This window comes from Lissotriton helveticus, chromosome 12 (assembly GCF_964261635.1).
Source record: "Lissotriton helveticus chromosome 12, aLisHel1.1, whole genome shotgun sequence".
Classification (NCBI taxonomy): Eukaryota; Metazoa; Chordata; class Amphibia; order Caudata; family Salamandridae; genus Lissotriton; species Lissotriton helveticus.
Genome location: NC_136073.1, coordinates 694,771,443 through 694,799,307, shown reverse-complemented (window position 1 = coordinate 694,799,307; position 27,865 = coordinate 694,771,443). Strand labels below are relative to the sequence as shown.

General features: G+C 42.5%; 1 protein-coding gene across 2 annotated transcripts in view; it reads left to right on the top strand.

The window, feature by feature from the left end:
- HYDIN (HYDIN axonemal central pair apparatus protein) overlaps positions 1-27,865 on the top strand; it is a 3,619,565-nt gene that overhangs the window by 890,989 nt on the left and 2,700,711 nt on the right. For both annotated transcript variants that reach the window (XM_078670948.1, XM_078670947.1), the window contains exon 20: positions 20,356-20,608. In XM_078670948.1, the coding sequence (XP_078527074.1) occupies positions 20,356-20,608 (253 nt within the window). The remainder of the gene's footprint in view (positions 1-20,355; positions 20,609-27,865) is intronic.

The following is a 27,865-nucleotide window of genomic DNA, read 5'->3' as shown; positions in this document are numbered from 1 at the left end:
TTCTATCCTCCCCCTCACCCGTCTAAGGAGGAAGAGAGACTGCAGCGCCTGGACCCTAAGAGGGCGGTGTCGTTCTATCTGGACAGGACTAAAGACTTCCGGATGGACGACCAGCTGTTTGTTGGTTTTGCTGGCTGCAAGAAGGGCAGAGCGGTGCACAAGCGCACACTTTCCAGGTGGATAATCCTGTGCATCAAGATATGCTACTCCCTTGCTGGTAAGGACCCTCCTGAGGGTATTAGAGCACATTCTACTAGAGCAAAGTCTGCAACATCTGCTTTGTCTAGGGGTGTACCTGTTGGGGATATTTGCAAGGCCGCGACTTGGGCCTCCCTCCACACTTTCGCAAAGCATTACTGCTTGGATACCGAGGTGAGGAGGGATGGCCACTTCGCGCGCTCTGTCCTCCAAGACTTCCTGGTGTAGCAGAGTGGGCACCCTCCTCCGGGAGTGGGGACTGCTGTGGGAATCTATTCACAAGGTGAGGAATCCACACGGCAGATGTATCTATCAGAAGAACAAGTTACTTACCTTCGGTAACGCTTTTTCTGGTAGATACTATATCTGCCTGTGGATTCCTCACTGACCCACCCGCCTCCCCGTTGTCCACTCTGCTATACCTGGTCTTGCTGTATATATGGTTTATACTATTGATTTAGTTCTATATGTACTGTGTACATTGTATATTTGCATATTTGCTATTGTTGGTCCGTCCGTGTGCCTCGAAGGCACGGAAAAAAGGGCGGAACTGACGTCATCACGCCGGCGTGGGCCTGATATGGGGTCGGTGACGTCAGACGGAGTCGCGCGCGATGCCGTGCTCCTGTGACGTCGCCCACGTCGGCGTACTACGAAGAAAATTTCCGAACGTTGCTGGCGCAAGGGGGATATTCACAAGGTGAGGAATCCACAGGCAGATATAGTATCTACCAGAAAAAGCGTTACCGAAGGTAAGTAACTTGTTCGTTTAGCACCCATGGGGAGCTTTTTACCAATACTACTGTCAACTGTATTGTTACAGATTTCAGGTTGCATTTTTCCATTTGCCATCTTTGGGATATTCATAATCAATTGGTTGGAAGGGTGTGATTCAATTTCTTAGCTTTCATTTACTTTTCCTTACTATAATAAACAATAATGCCCTCATCAGACTCCTTGTTATTTGGCTCTTCCTCAATAATAGACCTACCCAATGCTGATTGAAAATCTGAATGCAAATGTGCTAAACCCTCCCCATTAAAAGTGACCATGTTACATGGGCTAAGGTAAGCTTTATGCAAGTTCAGAGCCTTACCGCCATATGTATCATCAAACTATTTTGCATTTGCTAAATAGCGAATTTTAAGGAATCGCTATTTAGGAAATGCAAAATGGTATGTATGTACAAAATCACTTTTCAATAGCGATTCCTTAGCATTCCTAATTTGCGATTAGCAATTTGCTAATCGCAAATTACCCATTCATTTCCATGGGCCAGGAGGCCCATAGGAATGAAAGTGCAATTTGCATTAGCAATTAGCTAATCGCAAATTAGCAATTTTTTCAAGGGTGCAGGGGTGTCTCAAAAACACCCTGCTGCACCCCTGAAAAAGACATTTGGGGGCATATGGCGCACATACATGCCCTAAGGGCATGTATGGGCGTCATATGGCACCTGTGTTTTTTTGTAAAAAAGCTTTTTGAAAAGAATTCGCAAATTACCACCAACTAGAAGTTGGTGGTAATTTGAGAATCCTCAATGGCATTTTTTGCATATTTTTTGTTTGATACATTGCATTTAAGGAATCGCAAAATTTGCAATTCCTTAAGTGCAATCGCAAAATAAGGAATAGCAAATTTTGCTATTCCTTATTTTGCATCAAACTTGTTTGATACATACCATTTGTCTAATTAGCATTCGCAAAGGCCGAAATTCGCAGAATTTCGGCCTTTGCGAATGCTAATTAGCTTGATACATATGGCCCTAAGTCTCTATTCCAAAACATTTGTATTAATGAATTTCTCGTTGTTTAAATGCCAATTTTTCGTCTAACAGTATTAGTTGATCCATTGTATCATTCTGTTTAGCCAGTCTTATTTGCCTTGTAAAAATAGTGTCCAACAGCTTGCAAATTTTTTCTAGTAAGCGACAAATCTATAGGATAGCCACAATATTGCATGCTGCAGTGTTTAGTTCCTTTAAATGTGTCTAAATTCCTTTGAATGGTTAATGAGAGCATTAGATATTAGTATTAAAATGTCTGATGTGGCACTCATACCACCAGAATCAGATAACGCAGAGGAGTGTAGCCCAAAGTCCAACCTTTTTGGAGGATAATTTAGATTTTTCAAAGCCTGGTGGGCAGAAAATCTGGATTTTATTAAGGACACGGAGGCCAAGATTATGTAAATCTCCATTATTGCCACAGCTCAGCAGTAACAATGAAGAGAATCTAGAACTTCAAACAACATTCCAGTACACTATGTAGTCCATGAGCATGCAGCCATCTTCCTTCTTTGTCAAGTGCTGCGAACAAGAAATAAACTCAGAAAAAACATGACTACAAACTTGATGTGGAACGGATAACTGCTTTCCTTAGCAATCCGTAGACGTCCTATTCTGAAAGAAAAAGAGACACAATAGGTCAAAAGGTAAAATCCCTAGGGAGGGCTAGTGATAATTCTTTAGTTGGGGTATAGTCCTTTTAAGATTGTATTACTGGACATTTCATCAGTCTTTCAGCGTACAGGAAATTGAATTAGATTCTTTTCGAATTGCTTCAATTTCATGGATTTCATGAATTTTCTCAATCCGATTGGAAATTTTTGACCCATTGTGCAAATTATTGTTGCTATCACAGTGCTTTTTCTGTTTAAAACACACTTTAGTTTTCTTTTACTCACTTTTTCTTTTCAATTCTATTTGTTTTGTCTAATGTTTCGAAGTTGCCAAGCATTAAATTATCACCCTTCTTAATACCACCTTTCTGAGCACGCCTAAACATTTTCACTAATACTTGCTGAAACGCTTGTGTGATATGAAATTTACTGAACAAACATAAACTCCACAGTTCCTCTCACAACCGAATGGCCAAGCAGCCTAGTATAGGGCTTTGTACGCTGACCACTAACTAGTCTTGTTGTTCATCATTTAGAATCAATGGATCAAATTGAAACCCCCACTATCCAATCTTAGAGTGCCAGGTCAGCAGCCCTAGTCTCACCCCGGTGGCTGACCATCCTCTTCTAGGTGGGAATGCAGAGTCCCTCTAGTCTTGGGACACAGGTAAAAGCATTAAAGCATTACTGAAAACGAAGCGTGACTTCACTTTTAAAAACACTAAAGTCTTAGCCATGTCTCCAAAAATGTTAGTGGTTTAATAGAAACCACTAAGACCAGTGAATTCTGGCAGTGATCCAGGTCAAAAATTGAGGACCTTCACAACTGCGTCTGCACTGGAAAAGTAGACTGTACCTTAGTAACCTCAGGGGCTATGTGGTTCTTCTAGAGTGAACGGAGGGCATGTTAATATCTCTTCCTTCCACAAAACGGAGGAAATCTCTGTTTCTCGCAACTGTGTATTTTCCTCTTGTATTACCAAACTCAAACTGTGAAGATAGAGCTTCCCTGGCAGCCAAAGATATTTTTGGGTTGGCTGTTACTTTCAGCTTGCCATGCCCATTGACGTCTTTGTTTGTGAATTTGAAAGCTTCCAAAGTCATTAGGCTCCTGCTGCTTTCAAAGAAATCATGTCTTGGGCGAGAGGTATGGTTGAGTGCTACCCCATCCTCTGACCTGCCTATCACCACTATGGGAGAGGTATTGTTAGAAAGCGGAGAATCTCCTTTTTCCAACCCTACCTATTCATAGTAGATATATGGTTGGGAATTACTGCCGGCGGGCGATCCTTGAGCAGGGATCCGGCACTAGACACCAGAGATTTGAAAGGTGGGGGAACAGCCCTGCAAGGAATTGGCAGATGCTCACTCCAGCTACCAAGGTCCCCAGCAGTCTATCAGCTCCCGTGGTGACAGGTTGGGGCGGTATACCACCGTTTTACCCTCCCCAGGGGGCAGATTGCACATTATATGTCAGGGTTTTTTGTTTGTATGAAAGTAATGGTTTGGGATCCGGCCCAGCCTGGCTTTGGGCTGTGCCCTTCCCCTTAATCCCCCACATCATTACTGTCCCCTCAGTGGGGGCAGATTGGGGGCTTTCCCTCACCCTGGGCATTTCTGAAACCAAAGACCCAGGGTAATCGAGTGCTTTCGCTTGCCTGTATGCCAGCGCTTTTCTTTACCAGAATGCCCTATAGATATCAAAAATATGCCTAAACACAATTTCCTATCCTTCCACGTGGAAACATTTCAGACTGGAGTCGGATGGGACCCAGGGAACTCTAACACGCCTGGGCGTTTGACGCCTAAAGAACCAGGGATATCCAGGGTGTTGTGGCTTGCATGGAGTCCAGCATGTTGCTTACCCAGAATAATTTGTAAATGTCAAAAATATTTCTAAATCACCCAATTTCAAATTTTTTTCCACAGGGGAATGAGGGATAGGCCTCGGAGTTTAATGGGCTATGAGAACATTTGATTTAAGAAGTTTTGAAGAGGTGTTGAAATGAGAGGTAGATGAAAGTAATCACTTTGACCAAACAACTTCCTGCCTTGATGGAAACGTATCCGCTTTCGGTCACTGGGTACTTGCACCAGAGGAGGAAGGAGAATGTGGTAGTACATTCGCACCATTACCATAACATCCCATATGTCTAATATGTAGAGCCTTTGGGAGACCATTCAAAATGGTGGTGCCCTACATGGAATACATCATTTTGGCTTAGAATAGTAGTCAAGGAATTTCTTAAAAATTTGCATCCTCTCCAAAATGGAGTATTGGACGATACCAGTATGATATCTGTAGTGGGGAATTGTGATGTATTCCTATAGGTACTGTATCGATTCCCCTATTCCTGACCCTGGTCTGGTTAATAATTAACTAGCAGCCATCTAACGGTGCAAAAACCGTTATCTGATTAAGCCACACCACGGCACAGAAGCTTGTTATCTGATTAGGTCATAACGCATGCCATCTAATTAGACAAGCGATATTCCTCCAGCCCCTGATAAGGCATACGGAGTTCTCAAAACAAATCAAACCTACAGCGACCTGGGAAATTCCCATAGCCATTGTTTTGATTTCACCGAGAACTTCAGCAAAAGAATGTGCAAACGAGCCCGTTCATATGACATCCTTATTGACGTATATATGTCCATCCTTACGTCAATCTCGGCACCTTTCAGGTATAAATATTACCGACATTGCCTTAAGCAAACACATGCGGTGGTGACGAGATCGGAGCAGCGAGACGTGCTGAGGAGCCCAGCAGAGAGCGAAGCCCACAGACGCTGCCCCGCCTTCCTGACGCGCTGAGAACGAGACGCTGCCTTTCTCCTGCCGAGAAATCCAGCTCCGGCGCTTCCAAGCAGCCCTCGCAGGCAGCTGGAATATCAAGACCTGGGATAAGAGATACCAGCCCTCCATCATTCTAGATCTCAGGTACAGAACTGAATAACCCCTTGCAGAGAATTCTCGAATCAGTCCCTTGGCAAAACAAACTTAACTTAAACTGCTACTTATCTACTCCCGCCCATGTATTAGGCTTAGGTCAGGTACACTGGGGTAGGCGTGGTTAGAAGCACCAGTTTAATACGATTAGTCAAATGTATATATGTATGTATCTATTTTATCCATTTTAAAGTATCATATGGCTCAGAAACCATATCAATGCTTTTACAGTATTATTTTATAATTCTGTCTCTACTGTATGCACTTTACTTAACTACAAGTATTGCAATAATAGCGATTCATTTCTCTTGTATGAGAAAAGAGACTGATCAATAAATAACATCTTTTATTGAACCACGCCCATCTCTTATTTCTCTACAAACTGGTGAAACTAAGAATGCACGTACTGACTGAGTAAAATAAGTTGTCTATTGTTTTCACACGACTCTAGAGATACACTCTTGATTAGGGGAGAGCAAAGTTGGCATGTTCTATGGTTGTCAGAAACTAAATCCCTTCTTGTCCATCCAGGGAGGTTAAAATCCTCCTTGCCTATTCGAGAAAGTTTCTAGTGAACTCTGAGCTAGCTGGCAAACACAAAACTTTAAGTCTAATATCGTCGGTAGAAGACCTAGTTAACCTCTGCCCTAGGTCTATATTATTGAAGATATTATTCCAATGCGCAGAGCCTATTGGGATAATAGGAACTACACTACATGGCGCCCAACCGTTTGGATAGGCGATAAAACTAACGCAAGACATTAGAGTAACTCAGTCGTGCTTTTTCACACAGACCCCTTTCTTCCCATAATACTCCAAAGACGTCTGGAGTGGGTGAAAGGTCATATCCGCCAAACCTCGCAGGAGGAGACTCCTATGTATGGTTCTTGGTTTATTCAACGTTGAAGGATACACTTTTCCAAAATATTGTGCATCTAATCTTTATATTCGGTGGAAACTTGATCGGCAAACAAACAGAATAACCTTCATGTCAGTAAAATGTCAGACACTGAAGAAGAAAGAGAGACAGCTAGACTAGCAGCTGAACTAATAGCAGCAGACAATACTCTGCTGGAAAATGACCCAAATGCAATACTCATCCCGGTCAACATAAGGAAATCCATAACTTTAAAACTTATAGAAAATGGACTGACACCAAGAGGTGGTACAGTCATATTCGTAATTGAGGCACACGAATATCGGCAGACAGAGGTATTCTATTCATGGATACACTTTCCATCAGCAAACGCTGTAACAAAGGACTTCCACTATTACAAAATAGAGGAACCTCCTAGTGAGTACACTCCTTTCGAGGAGGTGGAAATACCACTCAAATTCCAAGAGCATCTGCTCTTGTTTAATGGCGCCCTAAAACATAATAATCACATCACCAGGCTCGGTCCACTAGGTAGACCAGGAGCAACGTGGCCGGTCCTAGCCGGATACACACCACATCCAGACATTGAAGAAATGCCTGCACCAGAACTTTTAGCACAGCTAAAACAATTAATAAAAATACATAAACAATTAGTCCAATATGTAATGCGGACTTCAACAATCCAACCAGCAATTAAAATTCCACAGCTGACCAGTCATCAGGGGAACACAAATAAAATTACACCACAGAACATACAGTCCTGTCTAGGTAAGGTACCCGCAAAACGGGAACAAATTCCTTTCTGGCTAGCACAAAAAATAACTCAAATAGAGGCGGTGTTTCCAGATACCACCCCTGTTGAGAAACATAGGATTCTGACTATCTGTCTTCCAATGGGAATCGCACCACATGTGGAGGATTGTGACACTTGGGGAACAGTCTTTGCTTCCATTTACACAAAAACACATGGTGTACCATCCATGTCAGTAATACCAGATGTGCTAAAACAGATTCAAGATGAATACGGTCCAGAACCCGCTTTAACTCTCGGTATGAAACTACTGAAAGACTTCAAGCAGGTCTCTGCAATATTATTAGCCAACATAAAGGGAGAAGCAGCAAATGTGGCGATTCGCCAGAGGTTAAAAGAGACAAATATAGCAGACCAACCATCGGAAATTGCCAGAATCATAGAAAAATCCTATGAAGAACTAGGAAGAGATAGTTTGGGTGGAATACCAGTGAAACCCCAACTAGTTGAAAGTCCTGAAAAAGTATTTATAAAAAATAATTTAAACACTCAAAAAAAGAGCTGGGATGGAAATAAGCAATCCAATCCTAAAGAAAAAAGATTCCAGTCCAGAGGAAGGTCTCCTTGGCGGAGAGAAAGATCTCCCGACCAAGGACGCAAGTCTCCCCAACGGGAGCCCTCTGTGAAAAAATATAACCTTAGAAATAGGGATAATATAAAGAAACCTGATAGATATCAAGATATTGATACACGTCCCTCTCAATCTTTTCAGACTTCCTCGCAGAAATCGGAAAGAAGAGGACGATCAGAACAAAGGGAAGAGCACGTCAAGTCCAAAGACAAAGAACCTGCTCATCTGAATAAAAAATTACAATTTCCTAAAAAGAAGGTAGCCAGTATTAAATTAATTAACAATGCCGAAAATACTGAGGACACAGCTGAAAAACGGAGAATGGGCTCAGACAATGCTAGACAGCGCAGCAGAAGTGAGCATAGCTCGCAAAGTCCTTATGAATCATCTGGAGACAGTGGACACGAATGAATACATTCTGGTGGAAACTGCAGATACCAGAGTTAGCAAACCTCATAAAATATATGAAATAACATTGCGTATAGAGGGGGATAAGACTAGAAAAATAAGGGGACTATTTTGGGATAATCTGTCCAAGGGCTATGACATCCTTCTAGCTGAACAAGACTGGCCTCCAGAGTTTGTCAGGGAGTGCCCACATGGCGAAGAAATAATTATGCCTGCCTTCTCAAACCATATTCCAATTCATAAAAAATATACACTTGCAAGAAAGTGGGCAGTAGCTCAAGCCCCTGCCTTATATAAAAATCATGTGGGATGGGATGAGGACTCTCCTCCTCACAAAATCCAGTTAAAATCACAACCTACTGCACAGAGGCAGTACCCGATTAAGCAAGAAGCTAAAAAACAGGTAAAAGAAATCCTAGATCAACTTGAATACCAGGGGGTAATTGAAACATGCACCTCACAAATGAACAACCCTTTGTTTCCTGTCTCCAAGCCAGACAATTCATATCGTCTTGTTTTGGACTACAGACACCTTAACTCATGTTGCAAAACATTTGCAGTATAAAACTCGCACAGTGCTGCACTAATGAATAACATAGTGCGCAAAAAATACAAAACAACCTTAGACATTTCTAATGGTTTCTTTTGTCAAAATATAGCACCAGAGAGCAGATATTTGACGGCGTTCTCAATAAATGGCACGCAAAAGAATTTCTGTCGTTTGCCCCAGGGGTTCAAGAACAGCCCAGGGTTATTCTCAGCGAGGGTAACAGAGTTACTACAAACCTATGATGACGAGGCATTATCTTATGTCGACGACATCTATCTAACAGACGATGACTTGGATACTCACTTGAAGAGAGTGAACACCATAATACTTGGGTTCGCAGCAGAGGGTTACAAATTCAACTTTAAAAAGTCAAGAATTGCCCATCTAACAGTCCTGTTTTTAGGATATGAACTATCAAGTGAAGGCAAAAGCCTGGCTGACAATTTCCTAGAGAAATGTGCTGTAATCCAAGCACCCAGAACACTAAAAAACCTACAATCAATTCTAGGCTTCCTGAATTTCGGAAGAACTTATATTATAAATTATGCAGAAAGGGTCAAACCCCTTTATGATCTAATAAAACCAGATTTTAAAAGAATCAATTGGACTCAAAAACACACAGAAATTTTGAGATCTTTACAAACAGACATGTTAATTAAAACAAAATTACAAACACGTGACAACACACGCAACCTTGTGATTCGAGTCATCCCAGGAAGATGCGGATTCACATACCTGACCTCTAATGAGGGAGAGAAGGTACCAATAGCATACAAATCACATTTGTACACAGAAGCTGAAAAAAGGTTCAGCATTAAGGAAAACATTGTTCATGCGGTTCAAACAGCTGTAGAAAAAAAAAATACCAAGCAGACGGTAGACAGGTTACAGTCAGAACAGCAGAATCAGCTTTTGAGGCATTAACAACACCATGTAATTTACCGACAACTGCACTAAATCCAGAATGGATACAATGGGTAAATTCTGTTGCTACAGACAAAGTAAAATACTATTTTGACCCGGAAATGAAAGAATTAAAATATCTAGAATATGAGAAAGAATACCCTCTGCCAATCGACATTCTGCCTTTACGACAGTACGCCTGTGTAATACATACAGACGGGCATGCTCAACCCTCAGTTTGGGGAGAGCTGGCTTACAAGGCCACATGCGAAATTGTAAAAGAAGTGTGGCGCGGAGGTAAATTAAGACCTCTACTTACAAAAACACACTCAGTGGAAAATAATTCAGAACAACAAACTGAAATAATAGCGTTAAAAATGGCGCTAGATAATGCCGATCGCGAATTCCCGACACTTATTGTGTGCGATTCGTATTACTGCGTCAAATCATACAATAACGATTTACAGAAATGGATTCAAAACGGTTACAAAGATGACACAGGTGCAACAATAAAGCAAAAAGTGATTTGGGAACAAGTAGTTCTTTTACAGAAAGAACTACCAAAAACTCACGTGATACATTCACTGAGTCATCAGCGTGATGGCGTTCACGTTGCAGGGAATTCATTGGCTGAGACAGCCACAGCGGTAGCAACTAAACCGGCTTCCGTAGCTACAAAAAAGCGTACAGTAAAACACATTGACGGTGAAACTGTGCTGGCGGTGAAAACGTCATCAAAAGGCGACTGCTCGGCGCTACCGATCAATTATCCACTCAATTATACATACATAATCGATGCAAACTCAGTCCCTTTTGCTCGAATCCCTGGAGTGGGGGATAGAGTGATTCCAAACACGGACAGGAGAGGCTTGTTAATAGCAGACGCACATATGGGTGAGGGTCTCAGACACCTTAAGCTAAAAGATTCTCTGGAAGAATTACAATCAGTGTACTGGTGGCCAGGCATGAGCCTGCATCATCACATTTTTGTAAAAAACTGCCCAGACTGCAATAGAGATCGCAGTGGCGAGCGGGGAGGACTATTGCCATGGCATTTCACTCCAGATGAACAACAACAATAAGAAAGCCCCCATCATGAGAAAAAAAAAAACGTTATATTAACATAAAAAGACTAATTTTCACTTATAATGTAGACCCCAGCGCTCGGCTGACGTCTGGCCTGTTATAAAAGGATTTGCGAGTCTATAATGGCATATACGCTAGGAGCATGCTACGTTTTGACTAATGTATTCCTTTTAGCCTTCAAGCTTATGGGGAAGCATGGCCAAATGAGCATAGCATAGCGGGACTCTTCTCACTTCCTTCCTGAGGGATACGGGATGGTGTAAAGAAAAAACCAAGACATAAAGCAATCTATAACGGAAAAGGTATTAGGTTCGGGTGCTGGGTGGGTCAAACATCTAATAAGTGTCCAACGTAGTCTAAATAACCTGCCAAGGAATTCTCTGAAAGGGTTCAGTCCGTACGAACTATTGTTCGGGACTAGAATGATGATCCAAGATCTTGATAGTCAGACTTCAGTGGTTAAAGACAAAAGCTTTGATATCAAAGATCGTTTGGCTATTTTACAGGACTTAAATGAAACAAGAAAAGACCTGAGCAACATAAAACTGAAACAACAGCCAACAACCACTGAAGAGAAACCACCTGTCCCAGCAAGGCCTGTCTGGATTCCAAAAGTCGGGGATCTAGTCAGAGAGAAGATCGCGGTAAAGAAGGAATTTGGGCCTTCTTACAGAAAAGCAGTTCCTGTCTTGTCTGTCAACGGGACTAGATCAGTAGTACTACCGCCCCTTGCTGGTAAAAAGGAGAACCGAGTTGTATCCATCGACCTGGTTAAACCACAATCATGTGGCCGATAACAAACAGTAGGCCAAGTGGACTCCCAAGAAGTAGCAGAACACCAATGTTTGCTACGAATACAGAGGCTCAAACTGGAAGACTGATCACATTTGGAAAATCTACAGTGAATCAACAAGGACTATGCAACAAAGCAATGGAACTTGAACCTCTTAAAACCCAAATTAAAACTTTTCATCAAGAAACAACAACCTATGATGATGTAACTGCAGACTTTGCTAATGAAACAAAGCAAAATCCAAAAACAATTGGAACAATTGACAGAACAGCATCCGGCTACTTCATCAACTTCGATGATTCATCTGAAGACCTGAGTGAAGCAAAGAAACAGCCATCAACAAAAACTTTTAAGGACAAAGCTAAGGAACTTTTTCAACAGCTGAAAGAAACCTATCTGATCTCTCCATGGATTGAATTTTGGGTGGCCTTCGGTGCATTGATCCTCATTCTTTGGCTCATCTTAGTACTATGTTTGGGACATTTCATTGAAGGGAAATATGCTAAATTGGACACAGCAAGCCAGAAAACCAACTTGGTCCTTAAACCACACACATCTTCACACATCGAGAAAAGAGAACTTTCTTCAGTAAACTTCACAGCCAATCCTATACCAGGCGGTGTAGCATTGGACAAAACTGATTATGAAATCTATGGTCCGGTTGAAATCCTGAAGTATCCACACCAATTCAAGATCTCATTGAGTGACTTTGTAAAACCAAGCTCATTTGCGGATGATTGGGACTTTGAAAGTATTAATGATATGATGTCTGATCTTGTGATGTCTGCTAAATTTACAGAACATGATTATTTGCAGGGTTCGTCTAATTATGATCAGATGTTCTGCTACAACCATTATGGTAACCATTATCTACATAAATCTGCTCAACCTAGAAATGTTTTAAATTATAACCAATGGGAACATTGTGCTACTCCTCCAAAAGATAGCTCGAAAACATTTTATGATAAATATTCATACTTTTCAGGGTTTAACACAAGTAATGCAGAAACATTTTATTTCAAATTGTCAAATAAGACAGGTATGAAGACCATGCTTACAAACACAAAATTGATATATTCCGATTCATTCTTTGAACAAATGAATACATTTGGGTTTGATTTCTGGAACAATAATATTGAAACAAAAACTGTTTGGGGTACAAGAGATTGGCAAGTGCAAGGTATAGAATCATTGTTTAGAGCCTGCATGATCCCAGAACAAATTATATTTTTGAACGACACTATTCAACAAACTACCTGTCTTGGCTTAGCCAAAATCAAAGATTTGAACAAACCGTCTATTCCAAAGCCAACAGTGAACAGTAATAGCTCTATAGATGTTGAGATAGACGTAAACCATATATTAAACCAAAACAGAACACATCCTGAATGGAAAAAATGGTTGATCTGGCCCACAGATACATATAACTGTCAAGACAGATTCCTGAACAAAGAACAGGGGTTCACATTGACTAGGCCAGACCCTAGATATTCCCAAAGACAACATCCAGGGATAGTAACCACCTACAGCGTGGGCAAGCTCTGCCTTCAATGGCTACAAACGTCCACACTGGCTGAAATTAAGCAACACCTAACTTTACTTACAGAAGGTGCTGACTTGCGTGATTTCATATTGGGACCACGCAAACAGCGTCAAAAACGTTTCATAGCGGCCTCTATATATGCAGCTTATAACGAAGTCTGGAAAGTAACTCAAATTGAGACAGCAGAAAAAATACGGGAAATTGACCGTATTAATTTGGAAAAATCACTTTCTGTGGTGGACAATGGGTTAATGACTCTGTCCTCCAGAATATATTCTCTGGACAGCATTGTGTCTTCAGCAATCGATATAATATCGCAAGACTTACTGATGTTACAACACGGTCAGTCCCAATTGCGTTCTATTGTACAGCTTGGCTGGACGTTACAAAATTTGCGTTCTGGCTATGTGCCTTGGCGTTTAATCAACACAACGTCATTATTTAATATCTTTAACCTCACTGATAAACAAATCAGTTTGGCACAGAAGGGTGCTGACTATACAATTCTGAGCATTGAAAAACTTGAGAGATTACCATTGACAATGTCAGAACGACCTGTCATTGAATGGATAATACATGGAATAATAAATATTCCGATAACTACTTTCCAGTTTCAATTCTGCCAAAAATATATACAGGCAGGCCAGTATGAAAGGTTGGGTAAAGGATACATTAAGTCAATATGGAACTTGCCCTATACACACGAATGTGTCAGCCATAACGGCCAGAAAGTGTTTCTCAGTGGCGATAATTGTGCAAGATCACTGAGCGGTACACTTCTGTGTCAGGGTATTAGTTTGCACGGAGCCTGTGAAGGGACTTCAAATAACCTTTCATGTTACCAGCTAGGCACACCTGCAAAACGAATAGAACCATTCTTTAGGAGACTCTCGAACGGGAGTTACATTCTAATAGTAGATCGCAGATGTTGTAGTTTGCTGCCCGGAAAAACCTTATCTCATAACTGTGACTAGGAAGGTCATGTGCTGTGAACATGTATTGTTCCCCAGCGAATCTGCAGACAGGGAGGCACGGTTATGGCCCGATTTGAAAATTGCTTCTATTCGAATAGATACTTTAAGCAGAATGAAGACTGTGCTCCTACAGACGCCGACCAGGCTCACGTCATCAAAAGAAACGTATGATCTCCAAGTTGCAAGGACAACAGAAGAGATTCATTCATTATTATCAACTAATTCCCCCATACATTTCGCAGAAATACTGAACGAAATCTTAAATATTTCTGATACCACTGGTATCTCCAGTGTATTTAAAGCAGTGTTTTCGGGTGCTTTAACTCCATTCAAAGCCATCCTGGGTATTTTTCCAGACTTTGTCCATTTCATTTTTGGCGGACTTCCTCTCCTTTTAGGACTAGTAGCGGGTATTCTATTTTTGATCCTGTTATTTCGCTATGGCAAACCATGTCACAGACAAAACACCTGCGACAAGGGAAGAAATGATCCTAGCCATTGGCTACCGGGACCGGGTAACTAAAATCCTTGGACTATCCCGGCTCAGAGACCTGAACATGACTTGGTTTCTTTCATTTAGACCAATGTGGCAAAGTTGTGTTATGCCTGTTATTAAGGTGCTTGCTATGCGGCGAAGAATGCGTGTTGGACACCTGTCTGGCACTACAATCGGATGTGCCAATGGACGCAGATACCTTGTTGGGTCCGGTAACGGCTCATGCATTGTGCTGTCCCCAGCGGCTACCAATCCTGATGACGGCATTCGTGGAGTCTTCACCACTACGATTGAGGGGTAGTGAAGTACAAGATGAAAGCAGCATCGATCAGGTACGACCTTCAGTCAGCTATGCTGATCCAAACATCAATGGAGGCAATCATGCACAGGCTCATGAATGCATGGTAACAACCTTTTCCGAATTAGTGGAACTTACGCAAGAAGCTGTTGACAGTTTTTTCAACAGTCTAAATGATATGATGTTTTCACCAGAGCAGCAGGAATAACCTTGAGCAAACTAGCAGTTGGAGTTCCCTACATGCTGAATTTGGCCTTCAACTTTTTGAAGAAAAGCGATATGAAATTTTTTTTCTCATAATTTTTTTTCAGACTGCAAGAACCTTTTTCCCCAAATTCCAAAATATTTACGATTTTTGGGGACACTTATCTTCTGCTTAAAGTAGACATTATTCTTAGAGAACTGAATTTCTATTTTAGGTAGTCACGAGACATTAGCTATCCTCTAGCACTATTATACATAACTTTATGATTGTGATGAAATGGTCTCGCACTTTTTTTTCTGTATTAAGAGCCATTTCATGTGTGGTTTTCGCATTTATTCATGCTGAATTTAGAAATATGCGTTATATGTTTAGCATTATTAGACTGCTTGTGCATATAGTACACGTGATAGTACATGTGATTAGGTTTCAAAATTTTCAGGATACATATAAATGTATTTTGGGGTGGTACGGTATACACAAACGCTACTGATATTCACTATGCCTAGATTTGTAAATATGGACATAGTCTACGTGGAGTGGGTGTGATGTATTCCTATAGGTACTGTATCGATTCCCCTATTCCTGACCCTGGTCTGGTTAATAATTAACTAGCAGCCATCTAACGGTGCAAAAACCGTTATCTGATTAAGCCACACCACGGCGCAGAAGCGCGTTATCTGATTAGGTCATAACGCATGCCATCTAATTAGACAAGCGATATTCCTCCAGCCCCTGATAAGGCATACGGGGTTCTCAAAACAAATCAAACCTACAGCGACCTGGGAAATTCCCATAGCCATTGTTTTGATTTCACCGAGAACTTCAGCAAAAGAATGTGCGAACGAGCCCGTTCATATGACATCCTTATTGACGTATATATGTCCATCCTTACGTCAATCTCGGCACCTTTCAGGTATAAATATTACCGACATTGCCTTAAGCAAACACATGCGGTGGTGACGAGATCGGAGCAGCGAGACGTGCTGAGGAGCCCAGCAGAGAGCGAAGCCCACAGACGCTGCCCCGCCTTCCTGACGCGCTGAGAACGAGACGCTGCCTTTCTCCTGCCGAGAAATCCAGCTCCGGCGCTTCCAAGCAGCCCTCGCAGGCAGCTGGAATATCAAGACCTGGGATAAGAGATACCAGCCCTCCATCATTCTAGATCTCAGGTACAGAACTGAATAACCCCTTGCAGAGAATTCTCGAATCAGTCCCTTGGCAAAACAAACTTAACTTAAACTGCTACTTATCTACTCCCGCCCACGTATTAGGCTTAGGTCAGGTACACTGGGGTAGGCGTGGTTAGAAGCACCAGTTGAGTACGATTAGTCAAATGTATATATGTATGTATCTATTTTATCCATTTTAAAGTATCATATGGCTCAGAAACCATATCAATGCTTTTACAGTATTATTTTATAATTCTGTCTCTACTGTATGCACTTTACTTAACTACAAGTATTGCAATAATAGCGATTCATTTCTCTTGTATGAGAAAAGAGACTGATCAATAAATAACATCTTTTATTGAACCACGCCCATCTCTTATTTCTCTACAAACTGGTGAAACTAAGAATGCACGTACTGACTGAGTAAAATAAGTTGTCTATTGTTTTCACACGACTCTAGAGATACACTCTTGATTAGGGGAGAGCAAAGTTGTCATGTTCTATGGTTGTCAGAAACTAAATCCCTTCTTGTCCATCCAGGGAGGTTAAAATCCTCCTTGCCTATTCGAGAAAGTTTCTAGTGAACTCTGAGCTAGCTGGCAAACACAAAACTTTAAGTCTAATATCGTCGGTAGAAGACCTAGTTAACCTCTGCCCTAGGTCTATACTATTGAAGATATTATTCCAATGCGCAGAGCCTATTGGGATAATAGGAACTACACTACAGAATGTCATCACATTCTTGATTTGATTGCTGGGCCTGCTATGCTAGTGACGTCTAACCCGAGGCACCAAATTATTATAGTTGCAATAAATGTGTCACCGCCATGTCTGAGAACTATTGTCCAGGCACTACACAGATGGGTGCTTCAGTCCACGGAAAGCATTTTAAGAGGACGCTGTCCATAAAAATCGTGCTAGCAGATAAACAAAGTAAAGTTTTGTCAAAACTAGAGCAACAGTGTGGGGTAAACATGCTGTCCAGTTGTGAGAGATGCATCTTTAGATGGGTGATGCTTCATAATTATCTCCGCCTGATTATTATGCCCGGTAGAAAGGGAATGTGATATCAGCCTCTGTCCTGGCTCTCACTGGGGGGGCTCTCGGCTACAAAACCTTGCTTGCCACTAATGAGCCCTTCCATCCTCGAGCATTGTCGTTTTCTTTGTTGTGCCTCACAAATGGACCAGTGTATCTAAAGCCAGAACGGCTCAGAGTGTAATTTCATCGAGGGATGTTGGTAAGAGGGAAAGAATAAGTGTGTAACGTAAATCATTGGGAGGGAAGCCTGCACTGCACTTCATTATTCAGTGTTTTCTTTCCTGTCGGCTTGTGCTAACCTCCGAATGGTGAAACTGATGAAGCACAGAGTGTCTTTTGATATATTCTGTATGCCAGGTGCTCGGGCACCCCTATGACTGAGACATTCGGAATTACAACGCATGCTCCATGTCTACCTCCAAAGTTTAAGGAGATCACAGGACTACATTAATTCAACTTCGTCGCTCGAGTTTAATGGAAACAAGTTGAAAGTAGGAGGGTGGCCCACTCTAACAGTATCTCCCGCAGATATACCGTTTGTTGCCTTGTTCTTGATCCTCCACAGCCCGTTCGTACGAACACAAAAAACCTTGACAGATTAAAAATGCCTGTCCCTCCATTCTGTCCATTTTTCTAGTTACTGCAATGTGTATCCTATATCTCTTTGACTTTTCCATTCCCTGCCAGATACTGAAGTCGCTTAGCATTGGCTTTTGCAAGCTGGATAGCAGTTGGCATCCAAGCCATGAAGAAATTAACTTCACTCTTGAACCAGTGTTAGTTGGCCTCGTTTTGAACATTAGCACTTTTTAATGTTACTGCAAGTCTTTTTCTTAGAATCTACTCTGTGACAAAGACGACTTCTTTGGATTTGATGTGGTAGCATGATTTGATGTGGTAGTATACTTACGTGCAGAATGCAAATGTGTTTTTTTTTTATCTCTCGTTTACCCTAATATAATCATCACTAACCAATTACGTGTATTTCACATTCAAGTAGTGTTTTACTTGCTTTTCTTAGCATTTTGCGGTCTTTTTTTTCTTTTTGTTAATTTCGGGTGATTGTTTGAATCTGATATACTGTGTTTACTTCTGAAGTAACCTTGAAAGGTTTAGGGTTCATATTTGTAAGAACTGCTGATCCACCGTTTTCTAGGCCCTCACAGTTACCATTGGTCCATTGATCGACCTTTTTATCCGATTGAGAGGTGATGGGAGTTCACATTTACATCAATCAAATTCAATTAACAGTGCAACCCATTTGGCTACAGAATAAGGACCAGGAATCACTAGTTAGGGTTAAAAAGGTTTATTACAAATTCAGATTCAAGTTAAGATATAAAACTCTTAACAGCATGGTATAAAGGTACAGAATAACTAGCGGCAGACCCACCCTATGGAAGAAATGGAGGTGGACCAATATTAGGCAAACAAGCAGTTATGTCACAACAGTACTCTAGATCAGTAAAAGAATCTGATGCACAGAGAAGAGCCTCAGATTTGGTTGTGTAAAAATGAATACATGTAAATCACTGAAAGTTAAGTCCTACCTAAAAGGATGGTTCTAAAACTCTAAAGGTTGTCAAAAATCAGGACTTTCCTTATAGGAAAGGAAAAAATAAGTAGGGAGGAGTCAGCACTTCAGAAGCTCTGTCATGAGTTTTATTGGGTCAGGTAAGTAAGTGTTAGCCTAAGCCATACTCAGCAAAGAATCAAGTAAAACATAAAGGTCTAAACCTCTCAAATTCCAGGAACATGTGTGGTGAGGGAACCTGAAGGGATCTGGTAGGAATCTGAAAGGCATCTGGGAAGAGTGTGTCTCCAGCGATGTGAATACTAAGTTATAGCACACAAAAATCTTCTAGGGCAACGCCCCCTTGCACACATCATCGGGGGTCTATTTTCTCTCTCCACTTCTCACGTTGTAGACTGCAACAGTTTCTAAATACCACACACCCAACATGGGAACAACATTGTCTTCTCACGCCAGGAACACTGTCTTCTCCAGTGGCAGGAAGAGAGCACGGGACCCACGTCTGCGCATACCCGTCCCACTCTGGGTGACAAATGAAGAAAAAACAATCGATGGACAGAATGCAGAACAATGTCACACATTCACCCGAGTACAGAGATCTGCGCCTAAATCCATTGGGTTTTTTTTGCTCCCCATGCCATTCCAGTTTGAACCCAGCCATATGCAAATCAGTCTTAACCCTGTACCCCATGGGAACAGTCCAGCCCGCACTGCCAGGCTATATCCTCCTTGGACTGGAAACAAGCATCCTGGGACTGGTTTCGGGGTATCACCCCTCATCAACTAGGCTAGCTTGACTCCAGTAGCATGGAGAGCATGGTACCCACGTTTGGGCATACCCGTCCCACTGGAGGTGACAAATGAAAAAGGAACAATTGTTGGACGGGATGTTGCACAATGTCCATGCCACTAGAGTCAAGCTAGCCTGGCTGATAGGGGGTGATGCTCCAAAACCGGTCCCAGGATGCTTGTTTCCAGTTCTGGGAGGACCTGACATGGCAGTTCAGGCTGGACTGTTCCCATGGGAAACAGAATCAACACTGATTTGCACATGGATGGGGCTGAACTGGAAAGGCATAGGGAGCAAAAAAACTATGGATTTAGGCCCAGATCTCTGTACTGGGGTGAATGTTTGACATTTTGAAGCTTTCTGTCCATCAATTCTTTTTGCATTCAGTATATTAAGGCACACATTATGAAATTTGAATTTAATCTTTATAGTGAGTACATGTCTACTTAGTACGAATGGTTTATTAATTCTCATTTAATACAGTTCATTTCATAGTTTGAGTAAATTCACTAGTCCTACAGCAAATGCTCTTTAATTATAATGCAACACTTGTTTTAATATTGTTAGACCATATAAGAAGCAAGCGCTAAATGCTCATTCATGTCCTGTATCTGTTATGAAGTTGTGATATATCTGAGACTTGTAAAGGGTGGGCAAAGATGCGTTGCACCAATGCCATACCATCTCTCTTTCATGTGGTGATATATGTAAATATTTGAAACATGCACACATTTTCTTTCTTTCTGCTCTTGGTTTAGTGCGGGTCCCTGCCGTTACCACTTCACAATGATGAATCGAGGCCGCAGAACTCATCAGTTGTATTGGATGACAGAAGGCTTTCCACAGTTCCGCAAGCGCAGCAATCCCTCTACAACTGGAAACAAGAGCAAGAATTCCTCTCAGAACTTGGAACCCTCTACGCGTATCTTCAGCTTGAGTCCATTCAGGATGGAGTTGAACCCAGGCCAAAGCATAGATGTAGTTCTGGAAGGTTCAACAGACTCTCCAAAGGTACAGAAAATTAAAATTTCAGAAAAAACTATTGAAATTATGTATTCTGATTGATGAAAATGTTCCTTGGCTATGTGAATTATTTTTGCAGAGTTGTGTTACTCTGATTAATTCTGACTAACTCTGAGTGTTAGCCATAACCAAAGCAGTGCTTGTTATCCTTCCGATAGAACACAATTAGTAAGAATATTACTCATGTAATTAATTGAACAATAAACCAACACTTATTGAAAAACAAAAGCACCAGTAATCTTCACAACTTGTCATTTCAACCACAATTATTGAGGTTATTGTTAAGGAAAAAGAAGTAAATCGATACATTCAAGCTTTAAATGGATCAGGTTAAGGAGCTGTGATCTAAACCAAAGTCTAAATTCCAGACTGCAACACGTGTACCAAGGGTGACTTTCAAGAAATATTCTAGTCCCCCCTGGCCCCCCTGTATCGTACTTCCAAAAGTCTTGCAGTGCAGGCATGGGCCTATAAATGAAAACCAGTCTGTCCCAGCGATTTTGATGAATACGGAATCTACAAAGTTTGATACATTGAGGAAGAAACTACTTCAGGATATTTTGCCCATAGATCCTCTCATTCTACCTGCCTGTTGTCCATATATAGACATGTTTTATGGGAGCTAGTGGATTTGGCGGTTATCTTTTATTCCCTGAGCCCCTTAGAGGCTTCTTTTAAATAAAACATTTCCAATGATGGGATGGATGCTTCAATACAGAGAATATTATCTGGTCTAAACTCAGGGATGCAGTTGCTCGCTTCTTGGGTCTTCATTGATTTTAAGACATCTTACTTGGATGGGGGGTCTAAACAGAAGCTTACCGGCTCCAGGAGGGGTCGCGGAAACGCTGCTCAGACGCTGCTCGCACTGCCTTTGCCACACAGCGCTGCTGGGTCCCTGACGTTGTGGTCGCCCCCGCCGCCGTGCAGCGCCATCGCACGGCCGCGGAGCGGAGCGGACCACAACTCCCAGCGAGCCCTGCAACATCCTCCGCCCACTTCCTGCACAAGCGCCAGGAGGCGCTACTAAAGGCGGCAGCTCCCAGAGAGGAGCGGGGGTCTAAACAGAAGCTTACCGGCTCCAGGAGGGGTCGCGGAAACGCTGCTCAGACGCTGCTCGCACTGCCTTTGCCACACAGCGCTGCTGGGTCCCTGACGTTGTGGTCGCCCCCGCCGCCGTGCAGCGCCATCGCACGGCCGCGGAGCGGAGCGGACCACAACTCCCAGCGAGCCCTGCAACATCCTCCGCCCACTTCCTGCACAAGCGCCAGGAGGCGCTACTAAAGGCGGCAGCTCCCAGAGAGGAGCGGGGGACTAAACAGAAGCTTACCGGCTCCAGGAGGGGTCGCGGAAACGCTGCTCAGACGCTGCTCGTACTGCCTTTGCCACACAGCGCTGCTGGGTCCCTGACGTTGTGGTCGCCCCCGCCGCCGTGCAGCGCCATCGCACGGCCGCGGAGCGGAGCGGACCACAACTCCCAGCGAGCCCTGCAACATCCTCCGCCCACTTCCTGCACAAGCGCCAGGAGGCGCTACTAAAGGCGGCAGCTCCCAGAGAGGAGCGGGGGTCTAAACAGAAGCTTACCGGCTCCAGGAGGGGTCGCGGAAACGCTGCTCAGACGCTGCTCGCACTGCCTTTGCCACACAGCGCTGCTGGGTCCCTGACGTTGTGGTCGCCCCCGCCGCCGTGCAGCGCCATCGCACGGCCGCGGAGCGGAGCGGACCACAACTCCCAGCGAGCCCTGCAACATCCTCCGCCCACTTCCTGCACAAGCGCCAGGAGGCGCTACTAAAGGCGGCAGCTACCTCCGCGTCGCGGACGCGCGCGGGCGGCGCCGGGCGGAGCCCGGGCAGAGGGCGGGCCGTCTAAGGCCGTCCAAGGACGACCAGGGACGGGACGGGCTACGTCCGTAACATCTTCCATTATGGGTAAGCGCAAATTGGTTACACCAGCGGCTGATGAAGCCAAAGCGAAGGTGCCAAAGTATACTACAAGTATACTCACATACTTAACTACAAAGGTGGGGGAATTATCATCGCAGATTGCTGAGTCCGAGCGTGAACTGGGCCTTGCTCCTACCCCTGGGTTTGTTGATACTTCCAACTCCTCTGCTATAAACTGTATACCATTGGAGCCTCGGGTCATCATTGAGGCGTGTAGACCTACTTTGCTACTACCTGCCACAGTTCTTCCATGCCCGGCTTTACCTGAAACTGTGATACCTAACTTCCCTATGAACCCCGGGGATGTTGGATGCTCTGCGTTAACTATGACTGGCTCTGTACAGTCAACCCTTCTGACGGAGGAAGGCATTATGGCCTTATTGGAAAAACTGTTCACAGATAGACTTGAGACTGCTTTAATTCAGATTGCCTCGGACATTACTGAAACTTTGAAGGACTGTGTTAAAAACCTTATGGCAAAATGTGATCGTATCAATGATGTTCTTAATACCCGGGCACCTGCCTTTCCTATGCCTTTGGCTCCATGTTCTCCAGTTGTGCAGGTCTCTGCCCCTAAAGCTTGTGACCCACCCATAACTAGGCTAGTCAATATCCCTCTTTTACCTATTGTTAAACCTGTGCCACAAAAAGGGAAGGTAGATAATGGAATATATATCCCTACGACAGAGGCCGGCCACAGTGTAAGCCGCTCCACAGGGCCTAGAGGCCAGTGGGGGGCTGTGGAAAAAAGGGTACCTCCAATAAATTTACCTCCGGATGCTACACCCTTTGTTGCAATTTTGGTTAATGTGCCCAAACTTGAAGACGGGGTGGTAGAACAACATGAGACCCTGCTTAGGCACGTCAAAAAATGGTGTAATGCCAATTGCACGGGAGAAAGTAACATCGCAGACAATATTGTAACAAGTAGACGGGTAAATTGGGTGGGTAGAAGCAAGAAAGAGGTATCTGGAGACTGTGTCATTGTAAATTTCAAATCCAAGAATGTCGCTAGTCGACTTTTCTGGGATGAATCCCCTCTGGATCATGTAAGTAAAGGGGTCCGGGCGATGCCTCTTGGCTTTTTTTATCCCCGAATTTATAGGCCAGTTGTTAATGAGAACAATAAGTTACAGTTTACTGACAATACTTGGGCAGAGGATAATCTTATCTCACCTATGCCTATTAATGTCTGGATGACTAAGTCAATCAAAGGTAATGGTGTAGTAAATGATATAAGGAATACACCCTCTAATGATTTACCTTTGTCAAACATGTTTTCGGCATTAGCTGATAGAATAGACATTGAATGACTAGAACCTGCACCTGAACAGGAAAACCTGACTCGTCAACTCCCAGGCAATACTGATGTGACCCTTCTTGATGCCAGAGTTGAAACTGTTATAAACGACCCATTACAGTTGGGTGGAGGGCACATACGGTTATTATCATGGAACATTGCGGGCCTACGGGCAAAACAAGACGACATAATCTGGTTACAATCAGTGAAGAACCATGATATAGTTGCCCTCCAAGAAACTTGGATGAAAGATAAAGGCTTCTGGGTAGAAGGATACATTTCTTTTTTTGTTGATGCCCAGAGCTCCACATCGGGTAGGGACAGAGGGGGTTTGCTATTCCTTGTTTCAGTTAAAATTGCAGGTAATGTTAGAGAAATCCCTAGTTCTTCTCATTACTTTCAGCTGGTGGAAATTTGTTTGGCTGATAAGAATAAGATTGTATTAATAAACTGTTATAATTCTATGCAGGGGGGGCCCCCAAATTTTGTTTTAGATGGTTTATCGGACTTTTTAACTAAATGTATGTCAAAACAAACCACTTTTGTTCAGTGTATAATGATGGGTGATTTTAATGTTCATTTGTGTGAGTCCCAATGCCAGATTATTGATGATAACGGTCCTGATTATACTTCACCGCCACACTTTGAACATAGCCCTAAGGGTGCGGCAATGGAAAACTTGTTATCATCAAATGACCTATATGAACCAGGGTTCTCAGACACAATAAATCGAGTGGTCACGTACAACGCAAGGGGCAGTGAATCGATTATCGACTACTTTTTTTATGTCTTCAGGGCTCCTTCGTTATGTATTGTTTTATAACGCAATTGTAAGTGGGTTTAGTGACCACAACCCTGTGTTATTGGTTTTGGATGCTCTTTCTGGTTTGCATAAAGGAGTATTAAGGGCTACCTCTATAAGGGACGTGAGGAGCAAAGATCAGGGTAGACGCCTTAAACGGTGTAAAGTCTGTCCAGAGGATTTTCATGGTCTTATTGTGCAAGAAATGGGAGTCGAAATTGGGAAATGCAGGAATAGAGAGATGAGGGGAGGGGAAGTCGTGAGTGCCTTTGAAGCTATTTGTGCTAGAGTAGAAAAAGAGCTTAGAGTTAAACCAGGGAGGGGTTCTGCACCAGTGTGTAGATGGTTTGACCACTCTTGCTCACAGGCACACTCAGCTTTGCTGAAGGGTCTTAAACAATCCCCTAGAGATAGGACTTTGGTGGCATATCTAAGAAGACAATATGCTTTGACAGTCAAACTTCGGAAAAAAGCCATCAAAGATGAAGCATGGGACTCTTTGATGGACCCCATGACCCTTAAACATAGCTCCAAATTTTGGGCTATAATTAATAATCCTTTGTTCTCCCACACTAACAATATGGATCTTGAAATTAACATCTCTGAAGCTGACTGGATTAGCCATTTTTCTAATATATATGGCTCTAATGAAATTGCCGAGGCGTTTAAAATACCTTACTCCCCATCGTCTCTCACTAAATTAGATTTTACCAAATCAGAAGTAGAGCTGTCAATTTTAGGCTCAGCTGCGAATAAAGCCCCGGGCCCGGATGGGGTACCTTTGGACCTATACAAACTTAACTCTGGGATGTGGGCTGAGATTTTAGCTAATGTTTTTAATTGTGTGTATGAGGGGGGTTTGCCAAAAACATGGTCATGTGCTATTATAGTGCCTATTTTTAAAAAGGGTCTAAGAAGCGACCCCAAGTGTTTTCGACCAATTTCGTTATTGGATTCCTCAATGAAGATTTTGGGCAAAGTCCTGCTTGCTAGAATTAACACCTGGTCCATAGACAATAATATTCTAGTAGATGCCCAATATGGGTTCCGTGCCGGGAGAGGGACTGAGGACCAATGCTTAAATCTTCATCTATTAATTTCGAAATATACAACTGTTAAAAAAGGGTCAATTTTTGTTGCTTTTATGGACCTGTCCACAGCTTTTGATTTGGTGAACAGAGCTCGGCTGTGGACCATGTTGTTAAAGCTGGGTCTTGATCCTCCCCTTGTATATTTTTTGGCAGAACTACATAAAGATTTAAAAGCTTCAATTAGAATGGACCAAGAAGGTAATCGTACCGCTCGGTTCAAATCCAGTAGGGGCGTGCGGCAGGGCTGCATTCTTGCTCCCATGCTGTTCACTTTGTATATAAATTCACTTGAGGAAACTCTTTTAAATGCTACCTTGGATACTCCGCGTGCAGGGGAAACTCGTATTCCGGTTCTCCTGTACGCGGACGACGCAGCTTTAATAGCTCGGACTCCCATAGGTTTGCAAAAACTTTTAAATGCTTTTAATGATTTTATGTTATCATTAGACTTAGTGATAAACAACTCCAAATCACACGTCATGGCTTTTGGGGCGGGTAAAAACAACTCCAAACAGTTCTACTGCAATGGTGACGTGCTCACTAATGTTAAAATTTTCACCTACCTGGGTGTAATCTTTGACACCAAGGGGAGCTGGGCTCCGCAAATTGTAGCTAAAACTAAAGCGGTCAGAAGCTCGGCCACTGCTATCCTAAGTTTTGCCAGGAGACTGGGCGGGAAGCCAACAGGTGCCTTACTTAACCTTTACAGGGCAAAATCAGTGGCAATACCCAGGTACGGCTCGGGTTTGTGGGGCTATGTAAATAGTGAACCAGTTCAAAGGGAAGAAAATAAGTTCCTGCGTTCCACCTTAGGTCTTCCCCATTCTACAGCCACGTTCTCAGTTCACCAGGAAGTGGGGCTTGGGTATATATCTGACACCCTTCTTATGGCCCCTATCTTGTTATGGATAAGGCTTTGGACCAATAAAAACTTGGGTCTAAATCATAAAATACTGGTGGACTGTTTAAAACTAGATAATTATAAAAACATTATTTGGCTTTCATATATACAAAAGTGCTCTCTGGACCTGGGACGTCCTGATATTTTTCTGGCCCCTCAGGGTCTAAAGAAATCTGATCTAGATTGGGTGAAGGCCAACTTTATAAACTTGAAAAATGTGGAGAGGGAGGAACGCCAACTACTCAAGCCCACGGTCAGAGCCCACTACCTTACCATTACCCGCCTTACTATACAACCGTACCTTACTATCGTCACTATCCCCTTTCATAGGTGGCTTCTGGTTAAACTCCGGTTTAACCAGATTTACACAGTTTTGTGTGATAGTCAAGGTTGGTTTAAGGAGGAGGATGCCCCTGTCTGTAATTGTGATAGTTTTTCTACACAAAATAATATGCACTTCATGCTGTTTTGTAATTTTTTCACTGAGCCCAGACAGAAATACCTGGTTCCATTATTGAAGGATGAAGCTTTTTACCAGGCAAAACCTGCTCTCCTGTATCTCCAATTATTGGACTCTGCGTTGGTCATGTTTAGCGTGGCCAATTACCTTGTTGCTGCGGTTAGGATCAGGAGGAAAAGACTTAAAAATGTAAATATTAGTGTTTTGTGAAGAAGACTGAAATGGATGTTGTTTACATTTAAATGTCTATTTTATCGAGTATTACTCTTTTTATGATGTATTTTTATAATGTATATAAATTAATTATTATCGACGTTTCCTCATATCATGTCTCTTTATGTATATGCAAATACTATTGATTGATGATTTTCGTATTTGCTCATGAATTTGTATTGCCCTTTTTGTGATGTGATTTTAGAATGCTTTTATGATTTTTAACTAAATCGAATAAAGTGGTTTTGAATTGAAAAAAAAAAATACTTGGATGCCAACCACAGGATTCTGATTTATGGATAGAGCCTACTTGTTGATATGCTTTTTGATGGGCAGTGATTGTTGGACAAAAAGGTGCATGTGTCACTGCCAGAGCACTGGCCTCATTTCCACATCCTTGTAGTAATTTCACACTGGAAGTATCTTGAGTTCTCCTTGGGGAACCTTTATTTACAATTCAAAGTTCTGCCATTCTGTCCCTCTTTGGCAAGAGAGTATTTATGAATGTAATGTGTGGATTCTTTGAGAAGAGATT